We start from the raw sequence: 16,482 nt of genomic DNA, 5'->3' as shown, positions 1-16,482 counted from the left end.
TGCTTTGAATGAGCAAACACGTCAGAGACTGATGTCTGTGTTTGTCTGTCTGGTTTTCTTGTTCGGCAGCATTGTTATTAGGAGTGTAGCACAGGCGAGGTAGGTACTAGCATTTTATGGGGGTTTTTAGGACCCCTGCCCACCAACCCACTGCCTCCTCCTCATTGCTGGGTGCTATGTCACAACATGACCAAGCCTTAAGAGGAATGTAGCCACTTCCACAGCACTCCTGTGCAACAGAAGTCCTTATTTTCTGGCTTATTAAACAACTTCATACTGATTAGCAATCCTTTAATAACTGAATAATCTGTCATTGTTAGACACGAGAAATATGGGGAAACAAATAAAGGAGGCTTTGTTAGAGTCTATTATTAAAAGGTGTAAGAACCAAAGCCCAAACCACAATCCACTACTAGCTCATCCCATGGCAACATCTAGAGAACTATCCTATACTAAAGCTCTTTGACTGAGTAGCTGCTTGATGACAATGCTATTCCTTGTTTTTCAGCGTATCTCTTAAGTTCCAGTAAAACTGGTAAAAACACACCTATCCTCAGGACTGTCGGGCTGATAGCTGAAATGGTAGCCTGAGTTCCAGCTATTCACCATATATGCCTGTAGGCCATGGCTGTAGCCGGCCCTGTCGCCTGTTTTGAGTTAACATTTCTTTCTACAACCTGCTTTTTTGTCTTTGTTTGTATAACTCTGTTATTAAAAATTTAACAAGTTTAAAAAAAAGCAAACATTTCACGTCTTATCTAAACTGAATTAGATTCTTCATTCTATCATTCATTCAGTTTTATAGTATCATTAATTGTAAAGATGTTTGTTTGTTTTGGGGGTTTGGGGTTTTTAAAAATCTAAAACTTAAATCTCTAAATTACAAAAGTAAAGACCTTTTATTACTTTGGATGGGAAGCATTTTCTTTTCTCTCCATAGGTGTAATATGAGTATTGTGTTGACTTTGTTTCGGCTCTGGCTGGGCAACTCAGGGAAAATCTGAGACTTGTCCTGAAGCTGCTCTGGTGTTGTGCTGTCTGTATGTTTTTGTTCACCGTCATGTTCGTAGGTGGTCGCAGTCTCTGGTTGCATGTATTCTTTAAGGAACCTGTGTGTCTGGGCAGAATGCATTCTCCTCGTAGTTCTGACTAGTCTAAGAATGGTACTAACCATGTAATAAACAGTGCCAGGTGTCTGCACATATTGTCAAGTATCACTATCAGAGTTGCTTTAAATGAAGTTTTGTACATTTTTTTTAACCTTTAAATGGACTCACGCGTCATATCTTTAACTTAAGAGTGAGTTCTGTTTAGCCATTCTAAGACAATGGCCTGATCAATAGAGTACTATTCCTTTACTAGTATTACTCTGACCTAGTACTACTACAGTTCTAGTGGTAGTAGGAACAATCACAGCTTTACAAACTCTTTGGCTTGGTTTTGTCATAACATTCAGTGTGTTGATTTATTTAATTTCTGCTGACTTCCTATATGTATCTTTGTATCTGTTAACTGAAATGTTTTTTGTGCATCCAGTGAACACAGTCAGATGGCAATCTGTACCAAGGTTTCTGCATTATAATTTTGAGTATTAACTCAGTGGTTTATTTATTTGGTACTCTAGTGACTCTATGCACATGTTCTCAGTAATTGCTGCCCCACCCAACAGGGTATAACATTATCAGTAAATAATACTTTATAGTTGTATGTAAATTTAACTTCCTTTCATCTTCCTGTGTGGTTTTGTGTGAAATTCTGACATGATAAGTGCTTGTTGTTATTTGGAAATGTTCGTTGAGACACTCAGTTCAGAGCTGTTTCAGTAAAACAATCTAAGTGAATGTATTCAAAACATAAATACGTTAATCAGTTAATTAAAAATGTATAAAAACTGGAGTGGCTGTTTAGCTCACTAGGTTGAGCATGCAGTCCATACGCCATAAGGCTGATGCAGAGTCTTTTCTAGGCTCTCTTGGTGATGTTTTTTTGGCAGTGTGATCAGTCCTTGAGATTTCATTTCAAGGTTGTGAAATGGCTAGAAAGACATTGTAACATGAGTCTCAGTGGGCAGAATGAGACTCGACAAGTTTGTCCTTCTGTAGTTGGCAGTCTGGCAAGTCAGATGCTCATGGGATTTATATACATCATTGATACCATGTTAATATAATATTAACAAACACCACATGGGCCTGGTTGCGAGAGGTCATGCTTAATGAAAGGTTTATTTAAATGAAAATACTTATAAATGGACAATTAATTACAGATTACTTGAAGTTTGCTGTGCGCGCAACATTACAAGAAACAAAGAGCGCTGTCTGCAGTGTGGATGAAGCACCTTCAGTCTGAAATAATTATACCACTGATTTGATGTTCCACCCATGGAGACGTGCATGAGATTTCAAAATGTTCTGCTTTTTGAGTTTACCGTTAATGCAAGTTGATTACGCAACAGCAGTCTTTGGTTACTGCAGCTTGTTCAGCTTAGATTGTTCACTGATTCCAGAGTAGCTTAGGATCCATCTAATAATCAGAAATACAAATGACTAAACCTTGAAGTGACTCAGTAATCCTTCCACTACTTTCTTTTATTGTATTTCGGTCAATTTCAGTAAATGTCGTGCAAACAATTGGTTATGAAGTCAGCTTAATATGTATTTATATGTTTTTTTTAGTCCACTAAAGTTACCATAGGGATGCTGACCTCTAATCTCACGGTTATCACTGTTAAGCTTATTCACTGCAGCCTCTCACTCCTGCATGAACTGACTAGGTATCGGACAGGTCTTTGAGTGGGCAGTCTCAGCTTTGCATAATGTTTCATTAGAGCAATAAAGTAGTTTGCATTGCCAGGCCTTACCTCCTGCTTGGGGAGTTTTGACAAATGAACAAGTGTTGATGTTTTCAAAATGCAAATTCAGCGTATGCAGCAACTAATACGGTCTCTTAAACAAACAGTGCTCCTGAACAGCACCACATGCAACGCCTTTGAGATTTTTTTTAACTAACTAATTAACTACTAACTTATGAACAAACTGATTGACCTCACTAGCGAGAGGGCGCAAGATTGCAATGGAGAGTTTCTTAAATTTGACTCATTAGATTTGAGTTGCACTTCTGCCCTGTTTTATGTCTAATTTTAAGTTGTTCTTGCATTAGGTGCAGTGCTGTAAGTACAGTGCTAGAATAGTGTTTTGAAAAGGCAGGGAGACCTTGTATCCTAGAAATGAGGTCACCTTGTTAGGTGGTGGAGCAGGATTAGCTTCTTACTCCCCCGGTCCATATGTCTCAGCTGCTGTTACAGCTTAATTTATTGTGATTCCTTTTTTCAGCCCTGCTCTTTCAAAGGAACAATAAAAAGTACTCACTAAATGCCATTACTTCATGCTGGTTTTGCACAGTCTTGTTTCTAAACTGACGTCTTCAGAGTAATTAGCAATGCACACATTAGCAGAGCTATCGGTAAACTGTGGTTTGTGGGGGGAGCACCTCTCACTAAGCTGTCACTAGTGATTCTAAAGACTTAATGGCATAGCTTGTCTGTGAAATGAACTGCACAGGGCAGGGGCTTAAGTCCTTATGACTTACTGTCTCCTGGCTGAGCTCAGATGTGATCAAAACTATAGACATTTGTTTTGTTTTTCTTTTTTTTACTGTAAATATGCATTTCCTACAGAGTAATGGCACTGAAGACAGTTCGTAGTAAAGTTTATGTTGTTGTAATGTGTAAAGACTTTAACCCCCCTCTCTTTCTTTCATCCTTTGCAGATGAACGTGAAGCAGTACAGAAGAAAACCTTTACCAAATGGGTAAATTCTCACTTAGGCCGAGTGACCTGTCGCATTGGTGACTTGTACACCGACCTACGGGATGGGCGCATGCTAATCCGCCTTCTGGAAGTGCTCTCAGGAGAACAGCTGGTTAGTATCACAGAGGAACTAATGCTTTATGTCCCAATCCTGACCCATACCCTCAGGATGACCCTCACAAGTCAGGAGGAAGGAGAAATCATGTGCTTCATTTCTTGTTTTTTGTTTTTTAAAAAAATATGTGATTTACTTCTTTTGCTTCTACTTGCTTTTCTTTTTTTAAACTCCTGCCAAGCCCTGTCTTCTTCAACAATGTCAACCTATGTCAACTTGTATTTTTCTGCTGCTTCCCCTAGCCAAAACCTACTAAGGGCCGCATGCGTATCCACTGCCTTGAAAATGTTGACAAAGCCCTACAGTTTCTTAAGGAGCAAAAAGTTCATCTGGAAAATATGGGCTCACATGACATTGTGGATGGGAATCACCGTCTCACCCTGGGTCTCATCTGGACCATCATCCTTCGCTTCCAGGTAATATATAAAGTAGCTGTGATGAGCTCTACAGATTTTCCCTCTCACCTCAGTCACCATGTTGCTGAACTTGGGCTTTGGGATGTCAGGTCTCTGGATTTAGCCATGCCCAGAAAAACTGAATTATTAAAAGTTAACATAATTTTAAAAAGTAATTCTTTATGCCATTATTGTAGTTATGAACTTACTGTTGTTACTTGACTTCCTTAAATGTTATACACCCCACTACTGCAATAACATTTGAAGGTCAGTTATTATTGAAGCTCCGACCTGACTGGATGTGTACCATACTTACAGATTCAAGACATCAGTGTGGAAACTGAGGACAATAAGGAGAAGAAATCAGCTAAAGATGCGCTGCTGCTTTGGTGCCAAATGAAAACTGCTGGGTAAGAAAGGAGCAGTAAAAGAGAACCAGAAGGGTTGAATTTTTCTTTGTTGAGCTAATGATTTATGAATTCTTATCTGCCCTTTTCAGATACCCAAATGTGAATATACACAACTTCACTACCAGTTGGAGAGATGGTCTAGCGTTCAATGCCATCGTGCACAAACACAGGTCATTGACTTCTTCATGTATTTCACATCACTGATAACAGCTACAGTAAAAGCTGCCCTTTTTAAGCATTTACTTATTCAGTGTAATTGCAGTTTTTGTTTCTTACTGTAAGGTTGTTTTAGATAACTTAGTCATCCTCCAAATCAAAAGGGAGTGTTGTATTTTAATGGTTTTCATTCCCTTCGTAATGAGGAGCACCTGTCGCAGAACCATTTCCCATCTCTGGGGTGTTTTTATCCCCTTTTCTATTTAGGTCTCCACTTGCTCCTCCCATTCTTTAGTCTGCAGTATGCCTGAAAGGATGAAAATAAATAGGGAATAAGATGACCTAGATCACAGAAATTATAACCCACTTATTTTCTATTAAGAGCCATACTTGATACCCCAGTTGCACACTCTGCTGGTAACTCATGAATAGCTAACATTTAAATGGAGCTGTAAAGTAGAAGCCAAAGGTGTAGCCTAAACACATATGACTCAAACAGAGGAGAGCATATTGTTCCTTACAATGACTGCATACTGTGAGGGTGATAAGGGTGATACTTGATAGATGAAAGCCAACATGGCTTTCAGAGCAGTTAGTGAGCCGTAGGGTAGTTACGCAAACCACTGAGCTGTCTGTCGTTTACATTATCATGCAAGAAATTACATTATGCTCAGTCCTTTTTGTCCTCATTTTATTTTTTGTGAATGCATTCATGCTATAATATCCTATAGGTTTTAATAAAATATACTCACCCGAACGCCTTTCATACTTTTCTACCACCAACCAGCAACTGTAAATGAAAGCATCATTCAGGCATTAGTTTGCAGGTGTGGTTTTCATCCATGATCAGAAGCCTTTTTTCATGCAGATGACTTCATCCAGTTCTAGAGGAACATTTTATGCACCTTGGCTTGAAAACATTTTCTTCTGTACTACAACAAGTTGCAATAAGTCAGCCGATATTCGTATTTGCTTGCACCTTGCACTCTTCTGTAACCCCTTCTCATTAAAGTCACAATTTTTTCCAATCCTCTGCAGACCCGACCTGATTGAGTTTGACAACCTGAAGAGGTCCAACGCTCACTACAATCTCCAAAATGCTTTCAATGTGGCTGAGAAGGAACTGGGGCTTACCAAGCTGCTGGACCCAGAAGGTGAGTGTTTAAAGCCTGAACAACAACAAAAGCGCTCTTGTAAGTCACATTGATGGCCTGATCTGTCTGCTAAGGCACTAAGCTGTTGCCTGAAACAGATTGGCGAGAGTTTGGCTATAGAGGATTACTGCAATAAATTTTAGATTAGGCAACACTGCATCACTGTAGCAAGTCAGCTATAGTGACATAACAAAAAGCATGATTAAAGATATAAACACTTTCCCACGTGTTATTCAGAGTGTTTTGATGCAAATATTATAGTATATATAATATAAATACCATGTAAATATTTATATTAACCATATTATTATTATTTTTTTCAAGATGTCAATGTGGATCAGCCTGATGAAAAGTCTATAATTACCTATGTGGCAACTTACTATCATTACTTCTCCAAGATGAAAGCCCTGGCAGTGGAGGGCAAACGAATTGGCAAGGTTAGTTTTGTGTGTATACATTTATGTGAGTGAAAGTGAGTAGATGTACACTGACTTTATGTCCCCAGTTCAAATAATACATTTCTCTGCACTTCAGGTGCTCGACTATGCTATTGAGGCCGACCAGCTGATAGAGAAGTATGAGACCCTGGCCTCTGAGCTGCTGCAGTGGATCGAGCAGACCATAGTGACACTTAATGATCGGCAGCTAGCTAACTCTCTGAGTGCTGTACAGAACCAGCTCCAAGCTTTTAACTCCTACAGGACTGTGGAGAAACCTCCCAAGTGAGTGTCAGCTGGGTTAAGTGAATGAGTCAGTGCTTGGTAATCAATTATAATCCAAAATGGTGACGCTATGCAGTACGTTAACTATCAGTGTCTGATGTCCTCAGATTTACAGAGAAAGGAAACTTGGAGGTTCTTCTTTTTACTATCCAAAGCAAGATGAGAGCAAACAATCAGAAGGTTTACATGCCAAGAGAGGGAAAACTCATTTCTGACATAAATAAGGTATGGCTTGTTCTAGAAAAGGCAAGTACAGCCTTCCAACTCAATGTTCATTTTGTAGATTCTGGATGATACAGGCTTCCTGGCTTATATTTGCATGGCAGGCATGGGAACGACTGGAAAAGGCAGAACATGAACGTGAGCTGGCACTGAGAAATGAGTTGATTCGCCAGGAGAAACTGGAGATGCTCGCTGCTCGCTTTGACCGGAAAGCTGCTATGCGGGAGACATGGCTGAGCGAGAACCAGAGACTGGTGTCTCAGGTAAATTGAAAAAACACAAACAAAATTTGAATTCCTGATTTGAATGCAGTAAATAGATTTACAATAATGCAATCATGTGCTTCTTTTTCTCTGATATTAGGATAATTTTGGAACCGACCTGGGAGCAGTGGAAGCTGCCACTCGTAAACACGAGGCAATTGAGACAGACATTGGAGCATACTGGGAGCGTGTGGCCGCAGTGGAGGCTGTCGCCAAAGAGCTGGAGGCAGAGGGATATCATGATGTGCGGCGCATACTCGCACGAAGGGATAATGTGCTTCGACTCTGGGAATACTTGAAAGAACTTCTGGCTGCACGCAGAGAGCGTCTGAATGCCCACCGTGACCTACAGAGGCTGTTTCAGGAGATGCGTTACATCATGGACTGGATGGCAGATGAGAAGGTAAAGCTACCACAAAGAAACAGAAGCTTACATAAATTTGACTGCGCTTTGTGTTGAATTACTACTTTGATTCCTGCATTCTCTTGAGGTTTTAATTAGCAAAAATGAGTTTCCTAATCCTCAATTAACATAATTGTTTTTCACATATGTCCCTGACAGCTTTAGTGTCAGCACTTTATAGCAGTAATTAGCTTTGTGCAGGCCTAGCCTGATTGGTGTTACCTTTCTTTGCTGGCTTTACTGAGGTCGACTGAGGTAGACTCCAGTGACTAGAATTACGCACCTTTCTTCTGTGTTTTCCAACTTCGTTGTACTATTGTACTAAGAATGACTGCGCAATGGCAATAAAGACTTATCTTAAATGTGCTCACATTTTGATTGGCCAAAGGAAGCGCCAGTAATGCCTGATTACCACTGACACATTTGCCAATATATCAGACCCCTTGTTTGGTTTAAATAGCTGAACAGTGTGAAGTATCATTTATGCTATGTAATTTATACTGTATAATCCAAACTGACTAAAACCTGACTTCCATGAATGGCAGTAGCAATGGGAATAGCAGTTGTGGGAACCATTTTCCTTTTACTGTCTACATATGTGCAGCTAGCTAACGTTACAGCCCAGCTGCTTAGATTCTGTCATGCTGTCACTAGCATCATCTTCTTATCTCTGATAAACAGATGCTTTCTTCTCTAGAGAGATTGTGGTTGGTAAAACGTAAAGTAATTCTAAAATGAAATTACTCACAGGTTTTGCAGATTTAAATGGATAAATCACACTGAAGGCAAGAGATAAAATTTATAGATATAATTTTGGGCTGACCTGACCCTATAAGGATATTATAAGTAACCAATAGAATGGGGTAGTATAAAATCTCAGCTACTTGGATGTGACTTGTCTATAGCTCTGAGTGATGTGTTTGTAACCCAATATGTGAGAAGTCACCAAGCACTAAAGATTTATTAGCATTTTTATATTTAAAAATGACGTTTATGTTGTGGCAAGTTGAAAAACAATCGTTATTTATTGAATATATACTTAGGTAATTGTCGATTTTCACAAGATAAAACTGGGAAATATTCTACTGGACTGTGCTTTCTGTTTTCAGGGTCGTCTGCAGTCTCAGGACAGCGGAAAACATTTGCATGATGTGTTAGACCTACTGCAAAAGCACAATCTGGTAGAGGCTGATATTTCTGCTCAGGCAGAGAGGATCAAGGCAGTGCAAGGAGCTGCAAACCGCTTCACTTCCCATGAGCAGGGTAAGTCTTAAAAAATGGTCTTGCACATTTTGTGTACAGAGTATGCATTTTAGTCTGACCCTTTGTGCACACTGTCTAAATTCTGTGTATTTCTGCCTTTTTTTTTTAATTGTAAGCCTATAAACCTTGTGAGCCTGGACTAGTTAGTGAGAAGGTTGAGCTGCTGGGTCAAGCCTATGAAGAACTTGGTCAGCTCGCTGTGAATCGCAGAGAGCGCCTAGAGGACTCACGGCGTCTGTGGCAGTTCCTGTGGGATCTCGGAGAGGAGGCAGCCTGGATCCGAGAGCAGGAACAGATCCTGGCTAGTGGAGACTGTGGCCGTGACCTTACTTCTGCCCTTCACCTACTCAGTAAACATGAGGCTTTCAGGGATGAGATGGCAGCCCGCTATGGCCCCCTGAGTAACAGTATTGCTGCTGGAGAAGATCTGGTTAAAGAAGGGCACTTTGGAGCTTCGGAAGTAACTGAGAGGATTCAAGACATCCATGCACAGTGGGCCCATCTGGAGGAGGTAAATGTTCATCATCAATTCTAAGGTGCTTTCTTCAAATATTGCATTTTTACCCATAATATTCTTATTTTTGATGCTTCTCAGACAACTAAGCAAAGAGAGCAGAGCCTTAAGGAAGCCGTGGCCCTGCATCAGTTTCAGACGGATGCCAATGACATGGAGGCATGGATCATGGAGACACTTAGACAGGTATCCAGTCAGGAGGTGGGCCACGATGAGTTCTCTACCCAAACTCTAGCTCGCAAGCAGAGGGAGATAGAAGAGGAGATCCAGAGTCACCACCCCCTAATTGACTCTCTGCACGAGCAGGTCCAAGCACTGCCACAGGCCTATGTACATTACCCTGAAGTACGTGTGCTTTCTTTTTCATACTTCTTCAATGATTGCATGCTGTTTGTAGTACTAAATTACTGCCTATTGCTGACTGTAGGTGGATGGTCGTCTGCCTGCTATTGAACAACGTTATGAAGAACTGGAGACCCTGTCAGCAGCTCGACGCCAGGCTCTGGAAGGTGCCCTGGCCCTCTACCGCATGTTCAGTGAAGCTGGTGCCTGTCAGCTCTGGGTGGAGGAAAAGGAACAGTGGTTACATGGCATGGAGATCCCTACAAAGCTGGAGGACTTGGAGGTCGTACAGCAAAGGTGAGTCTGTGGGTGAGGGAAGGTTCGAATGCCAAAGATGATGACAGATTAATTATTTTTCTTCAAAATCTTTTCATGTTTGAAAGACTAAGACGGACACTTGTAGTTGTGAAATGACATTACATGTAATCGCGGAAATTAATGTTGATGACATAAAGCAAAGATGAAAATTGTACATTATATTGATCTAAGCTCTAATCTTAAAAATAAACAGTCAGTGTTTTTAAATCTACTATAATGTCTAGAAATGTCTATGATAGATAGAATGAGTGAATTAATCATGGTGTTTCATTTATGGATATAGATTTGAGACACTGGAACCTGAGATGAACAACCTAGGAACCCGTGTCACTGATGTGAACCAGGTGGCAGAGCAGCTGCTGAGCTCAGACAACTGTAACAAAGACCAAATCCACCAGACAGCAGACCAACTAAACAACAGGTCAGAGCTACATTTATGAATTATTGTAACCCTATTTCTGCTGAGGAATGTGTATTATTTAAAAGGCGTGCAGGTAGCATTTTAAGCCTGGTCTGTGTTGTTTCTAGATGGAAGGAGTTTCAGCAACTGGCTGGACAAAAGAAACAAGATCTTGAGTCGGCTCTCAACATCCAGAACTACCAACTCGAGTGTAATGAGATCCAGACTTGGATGAAGGAAAAGACCAAAGTTATTGAATCTACTCAGGGTCTTGGCAATGACTTGGCGGGAGTGATGGCACTACAACGCAAACTCACTGGCATGGAGAGGGACCTTGAGGCTATCCAGGTATGGGAGGTGTAAATGTAATGGGTGGAGGGTGGGACCAGAACACCAGTGAAACAAGGCAAAATGAATATAGTATTATTTAGGGTTTTGTGATGAGGTATTTTAGTATAATATATGCAATTTAAATATTTTTCTTTATCTTTTCAGGGGAAATTAGATGACTTGAGAAATGAGGCAGAAAAGTTGGCCAAGGAACATCCAGATCAAGCAGGAGAGATCCAAGGACGCTTGGGAGAGATTCAAGAGGTGTGGGAGGAACTGAACGCCACCATGAAGCGACGGGAAGAGTCACTGGGGGAAGCTAGCAAGCTACAGGGTTTCCTTAGGGATTTGGATGACTTCCAGTCCTGGCTGTCCCGCACCCAGACAGCCGTGGCTTCAGAGGATATTCCCACTTCTCTGCCTGAGGCTGAGAGTTTGCTAGCCCAGCATGAGAGCATCAAGAACGAGGTGGATAACTATAAGGAGGACTATGAAAAGATGCGTGCGGTTGGTGAGGAGGTCACCCAAGGTCAGACAGATGCCCAGCACATGTTTTTGGCCCAGAGGCTCCAGGCATTGGACACTGGCTGGCATGAGTTGCGGCGCATGTGGGAGAATCGGCACAGCCTGTTGGCCCAAGCCTTCGACTTCCAGACTTTCCTGAGAGATGCAAAGCAGGCAGAGGCATTCCTTAACAGCCAGGTTAGGAAAATACTCTTCGACAAAGAAATAACAATTTTTTTTTATTGGTGCAAAGCAAATAACTGCACGTTTCAGAGAAAATGGATCTGATATTCTATGAAAAATTCTTCTTTACCAGTTCCCACATTTTTAAATGTCTTACTCTGTTGTATAAATAAACAGGAAAAAAGGCCTAAAAAAAAAAGTAAAAATCACTGGAATTCGATAATTACCTATGAAAACTGCATGTGAGACGATGTTTAACATTCCTTTTGTGTCCATCTCTGCGTAGGAGTACGTGCTGTCCCACACAGAGATGCCCACCAGTCTTCAGGCAGCAGAGGAGGCCATTAAGAAGCATGAGGATTTCCTCACCACCACAGAGGCCAGTGAAGAGAAAATAACTGGTGTGGTGGAAGCTGGAAGACGCCTCATTAATGACTCTAATGCAAACTCTGATAAGATCCAGGAAAAGGTTGATTCAATCCAGGAAAGGTTAGAGTAAAAGAAGGAAGAAAAACTGATATTTATATAACTTTTTATTATTTACATTTTTAATTAGATGTTTGAAGGCTAAACATTTTTTCCCGTTTATTTTCTCCAGACATCTTAAGAATAAAGAGGCTGCAAATGAACTGCTGACCAAGCTTAAGGATAACCGGGAACTTCAGCACTTCCTCCAAGATGGACAAGAGGTAAGAATATGGCTTAGTTGAGTACTAATGCAAACTATTGCATCTTGATATTTACATTGAAACTGAAACTTCCATTATGCTGTTGTCTTTTTCATAGCTCACCTTGTGGATAAATGAGAAGATGCTGACGGCTCAGGACATGTCTTATGATGAGGCCAGAAATCTTCACAGCAAGTGGCAGAAACACCAGGCATTCATGGCAGAGCTGGCCTCCAACAAAGACTGGCTCGACAAAATTGATAAGGTGTGGCCAGTTAAATCAGTAAATGTATAATCATAACATCCATGTCATTATAATTTAATTTCTTTATTTAGCTTCCCTTTTGAAAAACTGGAAAATGGCACTGACTTTGACCAAATGGGACATTTAATAACGTTCAAGCTTGTTTTTGTGTCTCATCTCTAACAGGAGGGTCAAGCACTGGTTGCTGAGAAGCCTGAGCTGAAACCTGTTGTCCAGCAGACCCTGGAGGACCTGCAGCGTCAGTGGGAGGAGCTGGAGAGCACAACTCGTACGAAGGCTCAGTGCTTATTTGATGCTAACAGAGCAGAGCTCTTCACACAGAGCTGCTCCGCTCTAGATGTTTGGCTGAAAAACCTTGAAGGTCAGCTGCAAAGTGATGACTATGGAAAAGATCTGACCAGTGTGAACATCCTCCTCAAGAAGCACCAGGTACACTACATAGTACAGAAAAAGCACTTTTAAAATTAGTCTTGCAAATACATTTTTAAAATGGGCGAAAAAAGTCTCACTTTTTAAACATGTTCAATATTACATATAATCAAATGAATGTGGTGCAAGTAGCCATGTTTGCTTAGTGGAGCTAAATGTTATGCATTTGTTTCTTTAATGTTTGTGCTCTCTCTATGTAGATGCTGGAGCATCAAATGGAGGTCAGAGAGAAGGAGGTGCAGGCCCTGAAGTCTCAGGCTCTGGCTCTGTCCCAGGAAGATGCCGGACTGGCTGAGATAGATGGTCAGCAACGGCGTGTCACCGACAGCTTCGCCAACCTCCAAGACCCACTCAACCTCAGGAGACAGCAGCTGCTCGCCTCCAAAGAAGCACATCAATTCAACAGAGACCTGGAGGATGAAATTGTGAGTGGGATAACCTTAGTGATTCCATCAATAAAATAAACAGTTTCTGACAAAATATATCCTGACATTAAGATAATTAATAATCAATCTTTGCCTCTCAGCTGTGGGTGACAGAAAGGATGCCCCTAGCAACCTCCACAGACCATGGAAAAGACCTGCCCACTGTACAGCTGCTAATCAAGAAGAACCAGGTAAAGTTGCAGCTTTTTCAATATATTTTGAAAAAGTTACAAATTTTCAGTATTATTTTTAGGTGTTGCATTGTAAGTAGCTTAAAGGGCAAAGGTTTGGTATTGATTACTCATAAAATGTGGTCTCATTTTCATATAAGTCACAGTCACAGTCGAGAACAGCCTGAATAAATTTACAGTACAAAAATAATGTATTTTTATGTCTTTATTGAACATTGACCACAGTCATAGAGATAAGACGTAATTTTATGGGTAATCAGGTTCCAAACTTTGACATGCAAGAATCTAAATACTTTAAACAGACACTTGGACTGAGTTTAGAGAGATTTTGAGGAGTAGGGAATGTTAGCCAACTAAGAAAGTTGAATATTGTCTCTGGTTGTGAATCAGACTTTGCAGAAGGAGATTCAAGGCCATCAGCCTCGCATTGATGACATCCACAGACGAGGCAAGACTCAGACCCAGGTAGATGGTGAACGCCAGTCTGTTCTGGAGGATCGCCTAGTTGAACTGCAGAGCCTTTGGGACCAGTTGATCGCCGAGACAGACAAGCGTCATGCCCGTCTAATAGAGGCTAATCGTGCCCAGCAGTTCTATGCCGATGCTGCGGAGGCAGAGGCCTGGATGGGAGAGCAAGAGTTGCACATGATGTCAGAAGAAAAAGCCAAGGTAAGCTCGTGTAAAGTGAGATTTAATTGCTTTTTTTTCCTACATCTTGTGCTTGAAGAAAGTTGATAATTTTCTCTTTTTCTCTCAGGATGAGCAAAATGCTCTAGTGATGGTCAAGAAGCACCAGATCCTTGAGCAGGCACTTGAAGACTACGCCCAAACCATCCACCAACTGGCCAACAGCAGTCGTCTCATGGTCAACAATGAACACCCAGAGAGGTGAGAGCACAAGACGTTGTGAACATTTTCAGATGCCACACTTCACCTTCTATAAATAGAACAGGACACCCATAACCTCATCTCTCTCATTTTCAATTAAACAGCGAAAGAATCACCTTACGACAAGCCCAAGTTGACAAGCTGTACGCAGGTCTGAAGGACCTTGCTGAGGAGCGTCGGGGACGGCTTCAGGAGAGGCTGAGGCTGACCCAGCTGAAGCGGGAGGTGGATGACCTGGAACAGTGGATTGCAGAGAGAGAGGTGGTTGCTGGCTCCCATGAACTAGGACAGGACTATGAACATGTCACAGTGAGTTTTTTTCCTCTCAGTAGCATACTTTGGAGACATGAAAGCTCAAAGAGATTTAGCTGAATTAATTATGTTGCTCCCTTTTGCCCTGTTTCTTTTCTTTTTCTTTGTACAGATGCTGAGGGACAAGTTCCGGGAGTTTGCTCGTGACACCAGCACTATCGGCCAAGAGCGTGTGGATGGTGTAAATGCGCTGGCAGATGATCTGATTGAGTCGGGTCATCCTGAGAACGCCAGTGTTGCTGAATGGAAAGACGGTTTAAACGAGGCCTGGGCTGACCTGCTGGAGCTGATTGACACACGCACGCAAATGTTGGCAGCCTCTTATGAGCTGCACCGCTTCCATCAAGATGCCATGGAGGTGCTTGGACGTGTTAAGGAGAAGAGGGAAGCACTGCCTTCTGAACTTGGCCGTGACCTCAACACTGTCCAGCATCTGCACAGACAGCACACCGCTTTTGAACATGACATCCAGGCCCTCAGCGGACAGGTCAGTTATCACTTGCTAAAAGTGATCTCATTTTAGATGGCGAAACTAATATGTGAATACGAGACCAAATATCCCTCTGCTCCTTTGAACTCCTAGGTGAATCAAGTGCAGGATGATGCTGCACGCCTGCAGAAGGCCTACGCTGGTGAGAAAGCGGATGACATTCACAGAAGCGAACATGCTGTGACTTCTGCCTGGGAGGGCCTGCTCGAGGCTGGCGAGGCTCGCAGGCTCCTCCTGCTGGACACCGTGGAGAAATTCCGCTTCTTCAACATGGTGCGAGACCTCATGCTCTGGATGGATGGTGTGAACCTGCAGATTGACGCACATGATAGCCCAAGGTAAATGTCATTTTTTGCTTAAATTTCCACTTACTATAAAATAACTTCAACAATAACTTGTTTATTCATATATAACCTGCCTCTCCTATCTCCTGTGGGGTTTTTTTTTTTATAGGGATGTATCTTCTGCAGGGTTAGTAATTGCCAATCATCAAGACATCAGATCAGAGATTGACGCTAGGACAGACAGCTTCACTGCTTGTGTTGAGATGGGAAATACTTTGATCAACAAAAACCACTATGCATCTGATGAGGTATTTTGCAGTGGGTCACATTTACGGTTGTCTTGAGAGAGAACAGTGCATGTTTACAAAAAACAAAAAACCATGTTGACTCAAGAACTGATATCTGAACCTGTTCACCTATTTACAGATCCGAGAAAAACTGACTCAACTCCAGGAAAAAAGAGATAAGATCAACAAAAAATGGCAAGACAAGATGGACCATTTACAAATTGGTATGCATGCTTCACATTTTTGGACTGCACACGGGTGCATTTAGGCCAACAGAGCCGTGGCAAAAGTGCATGGTGTTGTAGGCAAGTTGCTACACGCAAGAGATGGTAGATAACATGCAAACCGGTACCTCCGGTTTAAAGGTCTCTTTATGCAACTGCAGCATTGTACATTGAATTATAATTCTTTTTTTCTCATCCTCTCTGTGTTTTCTTTGTTTTTCTCTCTATATTGTGGCCTTTGGTCATCTTCATATCAGTGCTGGAGGTGTTGCAGTTCGGACGTGATGCTTATGTGGCAGAGTCGTGGTTGGCTGGGCAAGAACCTCTGGTGCGCGCAGCAGAGTTGGGCTCAAATGTGGATGAAGTAGAGAGCCTAATTAAGCGCCATGAAGCCTTTGAGAAACTCGCCACGGCTTGGGAAGAGCGCTTCGTGCAGCTGGAGAAGCTCACTACAGTAAGTAGAGAGATTTGGCTTGTTCTGGAGTACACTGGTAAATGCAGGATGTGTAGGATATAGTAC

General features: G+C 41.7%; 1 protein-coding gene across 5 annotated transcripts in view; it reads left to right on the top strand.

Moving 5' to 3' along the window:
• Positions 1-16,482, top strand: part of sptbn2 (spectrin, beta, non-erythrocytic 2) — a 50,785-nt gene that overhangs the window by 28,005 nt on the left and 6,298 nt on the right. For all 5 annotated transcript variants that reach the window (XM_023153762.3, XM_012922661.4, XM_012922662.5 and 2 more), the window contains 31 exons: positions 3,766-3,917; positions 4,163-4,336; positions 4,634-4,725; positions 4,815-4,895; positions 5,920-6,035; positions 6,360-6,472; positions 6,570-6,757; positions 6,865-6,982; positions 7,084-7,242; positions 7,343-7,645; positions 8,755-8,908; positions 9,025-9,419; positions 9,504-9,767; positions 9,850-10,061; positions 10,366-10,503; positions 10,611-10,830; positions 10,978-11,514; positions 11,786-11,988; positions 12,098-12,188; positions 12,286-12,432; positions 12,598-12,861; positions 13,062-13,286; positions 13,388-13,477; positions 13,868-14,146; positions 14,235-14,365; positions 14,470-14,674; positions 14,790-15,164; positions 15,261-15,505; positions 15,621-15,759; positions 15,878-15,962; positions 16,220-16,416. In XM_023153762.3, coding sequence (XP_023009530.1) covers positions 3,766-3,917; positions 4,163-4,336; positions 4,634-4,725; positions 4,815-4,895; positions 5,920-6,035; positions 6,360-6,472; positions 6,570-6,757; positions 6,865-6,982; positions 7,084-7,242; positions 7,343-7,645; positions 8,755-8,908; positions 9,025-9,419; positions 9,504-9,767; positions 9,850-10,061; positions 10,366-10,503; positions 10,611-10,830; positions 10,978-11,514; positions 11,786-11,988; positions 12,098-12,188; positions 12,286-12,432; positions 12,598-12,861; positions 13,062-13,286; positions 13,388-13,477; positions 13,868-14,146; positions 14,235-14,365; positions 14,470-14,674; positions 14,790-15,164; positions 15,261-15,505; positions 15,621-15,759; positions 15,878-15,962; positions 16,220-16,416 — 6,092 coding nt within the window. The remainder of the gene's footprint in view (positions 1-3,765; positions 3,918-4,162; positions 4,337-4,633; positions 4,726-4,814; positions 4,896-5,919; positions 6,036-6,359; positions 6,473-6,569; positions 6,758-6,864; positions 6,983-7,083; positions 7,243-7,342; positions 7,646-8,754; positions 8,909-9,024; positions 9,420-9,503; positions 9,768-9,849; positions 10,062-10,365; positions 10,504-10,610; positions 10,831-10,977; positions 11,515-11,785; positions 11,989-12,097; positions 12,189-12,285; positions 12,433-12,597; positions 12,862-13,061; positions 13,287-13,387; positions 13,478-13,867; positions 14,147-14,234; positions 14,366-14,469; positions 14,675-14,789; positions 15,165-15,260; positions 15,506-15,620; positions 15,760-15,877; positions 15,963-16,219; positions 16,417-16,482) is intronic.

The sequence above is a fragment of the Maylandia zebra genome, linkage group LG10 (assembly GCF_041146795.1).
Source record: "Maylandia zebra isolate NMK-2024a linkage group LG10, Mzebra_GT3a, whole genome shotgun sequence".
Taxonomy (NCBI): Eukaryota; Metazoa; Chordata; class Actinopteri; order Cichliformes; family Cichlidae; genus Maylandia; species Maylandia zebra.
This window is presented reverse-complemented; position numbering and strand designations above follow the sequence as displayed.